The sequence below is a fragment of the Berghia stephanieae genome, chromosome 14 (genome assembly GCF_034508935.2).
Source record: "Berghia stephanieae isolate SIO BIC M18660-M18661 chromosome 14, UCSD_Bste_1.3, whole genome shotgun sequence".
NCBI classification, from domain to species: Eukaryota; Metazoa; Mollusca; class Gastropoda; order Nudibranchia; family Aeolidiidae; genus Berghia; species Berghia stephanieae.
Window position 1 is genome coordinate 27374412 of NC_088373.1, and position 6778 is coordinate 27381189.

Sequence of the window (6778 nt, forward strand, 5' to 3'; positions counted from 1 at the left end):
TTTTCTGACGTGAACTTATCAAACCTTACTCTATTCACAAACATACATTCCACTGTTCCCTTTTAACCCGGGAAGAAAATTTTCTTTTCTGATCACAAGACGTAATAATAACCTTTAATCAACGTGTATGTATATACAGGTCTGACATCCGAACCCAATTATGGGCCTAGATTAACAATGTTGTAGTAAGTGCGTAATTTTTTTTAGATTTCCATTACAACAGTGAGCCCATAATGAATTGGGTTATCAGACATACAAATAAGTGCATGTCCCCTTGTGGGGTAGTTGCACACATATGTAATGGCTTATGATCGTATAGTGGTTTTTTGGTAGATAGTAATATTATCCTTTGCGTTGTGTTGTAAAAAGTTCAAGGGCCGATGATGATAACTGAATGTACAACATCAAGACATTCAAATAAAAGTCCAGATTCCAAGTTTCATTTCTTACAGTTTTATTTGTTTGTGATAGATTCAAAATCCAAATCATGATTAATTCCAAATCCAAATCAAATAGCAATCAGTTCAATCAGTTTCATAAATTCCAAATCCGTAAAATCAATCCAAATGTTAAGTCGTTTTGCCTAAGTAACCATTTTCAATATACGTGGAATATTTCTAAGTCCGTAAAATAAAGATTCTTAGTAGGATGTTAGAACTTAGGTAAGTGCAGCTCATTGTAAAGTAGAATCAGAATTCCCCCCGTTTTCCTCGAAACATCCTCTTTTATCCCTATCAAAATTTTACCCACAGTTCCATTGTTTCCACGCCCCCTTGCAGTTTCGACAGTTCCCTGTCAGTCTATAATCCAACCCCTAAGAGTAAGACCCAACCATATTCAAACCTTAAACGTCAATTCCCACATATTGATGTTAAACCCCGCCTTTTATCACATAACATTATTTTGATAAATGCCCGTTTCACATGTTTCAACACGATAACCTATCCACTAACTTGGACACAAAACGGTGCGCACACGTGTCATGCGTCTCAAATAGCTTGGACATAAAACTGCGCACAGGTATAATGCGTCTCAAATAGCTTGGACATAAAACTGCCCACATGTGTCATGCACTGACCAAGCTTAGCTGATATGCCTGCACTATGTACTCACTAAACCCATTTGCTGATATATATAATCGACAGTTTTGCACCAAATTTCTTAGATAACCTTTTGCATAGGCTTACTCTCTTACATACGCCCCTTTCTTAGAATTTAAATTGACTTAAAACAATTTCAATTCAAAAAAAAATAACAGTAAGAGATTAAATATATATGTAATGTCGAACTAAAATGTAATAAACAAATGTAAGAAATAGTCTATTTTTTTTAAAATGACAAATACTTATACCAGTTAAACACTTAACAACTTTAAACTTTAAATTCAAAAACACCAAAGTTGATTACAACATTCATATATATCGATTATAGGTTTTAAAGTATTAAATTCACGAACATCAAATTTGATTACAACATCTAAATAGATATATATCGATTATAGGTTTTAAAGTATTAAATTCACGAACATCAAATTTGATTACAACATCTAAATAGATATATATATATATATCGATTATAGATTATTTTTTCTTTCAAATTACAACATCAAATCTATCATTTAAAAGAGATTAAAATCTAAATTTACCAACACCAAAATTGATTAAAACATTTATATATTTATCGATTAAACTGAAAAGTATTACAACATCGACAGTAAGATATCAATTAATTAAAAGTTCAAAGAAAAATTATCTTTTCACCTTAAATTCCATCTTCATAGCAATAAAAGTGTTTAATTCTCGTCATATCCCATCACACATAAATATTATTGCGTGAAAAAGGATGGTTCAAATTCCATTTGTGATATACTCACGTTGTCTTATTCAATCTCAAATTCAACTCTATACGACATGGGTGATAATCTCAGCTTCCATGTATGTTTACTCATTTACTGTCATCTCAAAACCAATACCTTGTACATTCCTTTATATTGTATGATTCCATTTAAACAACATTATTACATTAATTCCAACTTATAATATGCGGTACAAATAATATTTCATAGACATCTAGATTCAAATACGAAGAATTATATTTCAATAAGTAATAAAAAAGATTTAAAAATAAATCATAATAATAGCATTATCATCATTTTAAAATTCAAGTTGAAGTTATTATCATTCATTGTTCATTGTTGATGTTTCAATTTTTAAGCTTTTTAAGTCATGAGGGTGTAGTGTACAACTACATTGAAATCAAATTGTTCTTTGTGGTCATCCATCAGAGGTCACATTTCTCAGTAATCCGTTCGTTTCGAGAATGGTCATCTTTTAAAATTGTCAGTAATTGTTAATTAGTCATTGTCTCCATTTAGAATGAGTTTTCATGTAATGAAAAAAATATATCAACTATAAGAGTTGAGGTGTTTGTATCTAGTCTACGTGTTGCATTGTTGTGTGTACAAAGAGTTCGTGTGTAGTAGTCGACAGAGGTCGTGTGTTGTAATTGTCTGTGTTTGTTAATCGAGTTTTGATGAAGTGGCATGTGAGTACACACCAGGTAGATGATGTAATCTTGTAGAGTAAGTAGTAGGGTCGAATAAGGTCAACTATATTTTCGTTATTTGAACGCAGGTTGTTGAATATCATAAGATAATGAATCCAAAGAAATCGCTCATGTGGCGTTTTGCGATACTTTTTCCTGCATTGTCTTATATATATATATAGCCTTTATCTTTACAATGATACTAAGACAGGCTTTATTATAATATTCAATGTTTATAAGTTATAGATATAGGTGATGCACACTTGTATATTGATATAAGTTTAAATTTGAATATGCTCACCACTGCATATGAGTGAAGTAGTATTGTTCACAATTGGACATCATTTTGTAAAACCATTCGTATCTTGAACGTTTTTGTAATTATTGACGTCGTACATCGTTGGGTATTGTTGTTGTAGATGTAAATACAAGTAATCCAATTGTTCAGTAAAGAATGTAGTCTAGAGGAAACGTTGTAATTGAGGTTGCTGTGTAGTTTGTAGTCTGTAGCTTGTGTTGATTCTGAACGTATCAATGGCGTAGTGTTTGTCGAAATTGTTACTCCATTTCAAGGTATTCGTGGATAGACCAAAGGGATTAGGACATTTCCCGAACTCTGTTGTGGTTGTGTTTGAGTTGCCTCTGTAGCCGTTATCAGCGTTTCCGTTATGACCGATGGTTGCAAGTGTCTGTCTTGTTTTGACGTCGCCCTTCGTGATGTGTGTATAATGTTTTAGTGCAAACATTACTTCTGGCTTTGATTAACTCGAATTATTTCCCTTAGAAAATACCTAATTTAATGAAATATGATTTTGTTTATGTTATCATTATTATTTGTGTTAGCACTTCCTACCATTTCGACTTATTGCTGACTAATTACACACTTAAAATTTAATTCTAATCAAATGAACATAACTTCTTCAACTCAGTTATACATTGTATGATATAAATGTTAAATTCAAACCACGGAGTAAATATTGATTACAATTACAACAGCAAATCGATAGGAGAAAAATATGATAATCAAAATATTTGCAGAAACAATATACACTCTGCTCAATAAAAATTCAATGTCTCGCGCCTTTGCTCTCGGCTTATAATAATATTCATATAACTCATTGCGACGTAATCTCGCGCATCTTAATATAGCATTGATAAATGTGTGCGCTTTAACAACGTGCCATGTATTTATCGAAATTCACCGCCTTCTGCATCATCTTCTTCTTCTAGGTTCCATGCCTGGTCCAGGCTTCGGATACTGCATGAATTATCTCTCTCCATTCCTCCCTGTCTCTTGCCTTTTCAAACAGCTCTTGGATTGTTAGGCTGGTGAAGCCCTTCAGTTGGTCTATGAGTGTTTTTCTTTGTCTCCCCCGGGCGCGTTTACCAGGTATTTTTCCACAACTTGCCAGGTATTCATTCTTATCTTTCCTTACTATGTGTCCGAAAAAGGATAGTTGTCGATCCACTATTAAGGGCATTAGTTTCCTTTGTTGGTATGTTTGTTTTAGCACTTCTTCGTTCGTTTTGTGTGCAGTATACGATATTCTCTGCATCCTTCTCAAGCACCACATTTCAAAAGCTTCAATGTTCTTTTGTGTTTCTGCATTTGTAGTCCAGCTTTCGCATCCGTATAACAAGATTGGCCACACGTAGCACTTCAAGACTCGGAATCTAATCCCGAACGACATCTGTTTGTTTTTCAAAATGTTTCCCAGGTCCATGAAGGCCTGTTTGGCTTGAGTTATTCTTGCTCGTATTTCTCGGTTACATCTTCCATCTGTTGTCACTATTGAACCTAGGTATTTAAAACTTTCTACGTTGGTAAGTTGCTCGCCGTGAATCGTTATATTGCAGGTGTTGTTGTTTTCGGGGTTTTTCTGTATTACCATGCATTCCGTTTTGGTGATATTCACTTCCATTCCCTTGGCTTCACTATCTACTACCACTTTGTCAACAATCTTTTGAAGTTGGATTTCTGATGTTGCAATGAGTACCGTATCGTCTGCGTATCTTATATTATTTATGTTGTGACCTCCCACTTTTATTCCCTCCATATTATTTATGCCCCTCATGATTGTTTCTTGGTATAGATTAAACAGATCTGGTGAGGCAACACACCCTTGACGGACTCCTTTCTTAATAGGAATGGAATTTCCTGTAGAGTTTCCGATTTTGATAGATGCCTGCTGGGTGTAGTATAATGTTTGCATGAGTCTGAGGTCTTTCTCATCAGCGCCAATGGAGTGCAGTTGTTTTAGTATTTCTTCGTGGCGTACTCTATCAAAAGCTTTTTTGTAGTCGACAAAACAGAGGTATAGTGGGGTCTGAACCTGTATAGCTCTTTCACTTAAAACACGGAGGAGGTATATTGCGTTCCTTGTCCCTCTGTCAGGTTGGAATCCATATTGTTCTTCTGCGATTTCGGGGTTAATCTTATTCCTTAGCCTGTTGATAATTATACGCAACAGTATTTTGTTGATGTGGCTTATTAAACTTATAGTTCTAAAATTTTCGCATCTGACTGCACCTGCTTTCTTTGGTATTGCTATGAAAATAGAGTTACAGAGATCTTCTGGAATTTTCCCAGTATTGTATATATTGTTGAATAATATGTGAAGTTCATCAATTGCTAGATCTCCTAGGCTTTTTAATACCTCTACAGATATTTCATCAGGGCCTGTTGCTTTACCATCCCTCATTCGTTCCATGGCATGTTCAATTTCACTTTTGGTGATGTTTGGTCCGCTTAATGGTTCTTTGAATTTCAGTGGTGGTTCATTTCTATTTGGATCATTGTACAGTTCGCCTATGTATTCTACCCATCGGCTTTCTATATGTTGTTCTTCAAATAGCAGTTCCCCTTGTTTGTTTTGGATACAACTTCCTGCTGCTTTGCTTTTCCTTTTCCCTGATAGTTCTTTTATTCTTTGGTGAGCTTGTTGGGGGTTGGGTTTGTATTCTCTTTCGATTTCGCAGCATTTCCAGTCTAGATAGTTCTCGTGTGCCTCGATGCATTTGGATTTAATGTGGTTGTTCAATGTTTGGTATTCTGCAGACCCTCTGTTGCATTTTCGTCTTTCTTCAAATAGGTTTAGAATTTCATTTGTCATCCATTCCTTTTTGCTGTTTATTTGAGCTATTGGTAAATGCTTTTCTGCAGTTGCTTTGACACACTTTTGGAATATATCAAATTGTTTTTCACATTTTTCATTATCAGGTTCACTTTGGCTTTGTATCATGAGTGCATTTTCAAATTCTTCTCTCATTTTTGTTTGTATGCCATTGTCTTTGCATAACCTGTAATCCCTCTTTATTCTACCAGCTGTTCTCTGAATAGCTTTAAACTTTATCCTTATTGTACAAACAACTGGGACATGGTCACTGTCTACATCGGCGCCTGGGTAGGTTTTGCAATTTAATATGCCATTTCTGAATCTTGATGATACTGCTATAAAGTCTATCTGGTTCCTTGCTCTGTCCCCTGGTGATTGCCATGTCCAGGTTCTTCTTGGGTGTTGTTGAAACCAGGTGTTTGAAATCATTAATTTATTTGTTCTACACCAATCTGCCCAGATGTTTCCTCGTTCATTTCTGTCTCCGAGTCCATGTGGTCCGATTATGTCACCATCTCTGCCTCTGCCAATCTTAGCATTTAGGTCCCCCATTACCATAAGGACTTCTTGTGATTTACACATTCGTTTTGCTTTGTCTAGTGAATGGTAAAACTCTGTCATATCTGCATCTGTCGCCTCTTCTGTTGGTGCATAAACTTGAATAATATTGGTGTCAACTACAGGTCCTCTTAGCTTAACCAGCAAAACTCTGTCTGAGATTGCTACGTGCCCTTTGTAAAATTTGGTTGATTTTTGGTCTAAGATCATCCCTACTCCTTTTTGGAAAGAGGTTCCACCACTCCATATGATCTTATATGTCATGTTGTTTTCTTGTTTTGACATGGTTCCCTGCTCTTTCCATCTCATCTCTGCCAGGCCAAGAATATTTATTTGGAGCCGTTTCATTTCTTTCAGAATGTTGTTTAGTTTTCCTTTTTGGGCACAGGTCCTGACATTCCATGTCCCAATTTTGGTTTTGTCACATTTGTTAAATTTATTTCGCCTAGTAACTGGCTGACGGTTCGGTGTGACCTGACGAACATCACGCTCCCAACCGAGCGAGGCAGCAGTCTTCCGTGAAAACATGCTCCCCTTTACGCTGTCACCGTTTAACTTTT

General features: G+C 35.4%; 1 protein-coding gene across 1 annotated transcript in view; it reads right to left on the reverse strand.

Annotated features, from left to right (window-relative positions):
* Positions 1-435: 435 nt before the first annotated feature.
* Positions 436-6778, reverse strand: part of LOC144959491 (uncharacterized) — an 8275-nt gene continuing 1932 nt past the window's right edge. Inside the window, exon 2 of the mRNA XM_078892105.1 lies at positions 436-3254. Within this exon, the coding sequence (XP_078748231.1) occupies positions 3211-3254 (44 nt within the window). The 3' untranslated portion in view covers positions 436-3210. The remainder of the gene's footprint in view (positions 3255-6778) is intronic.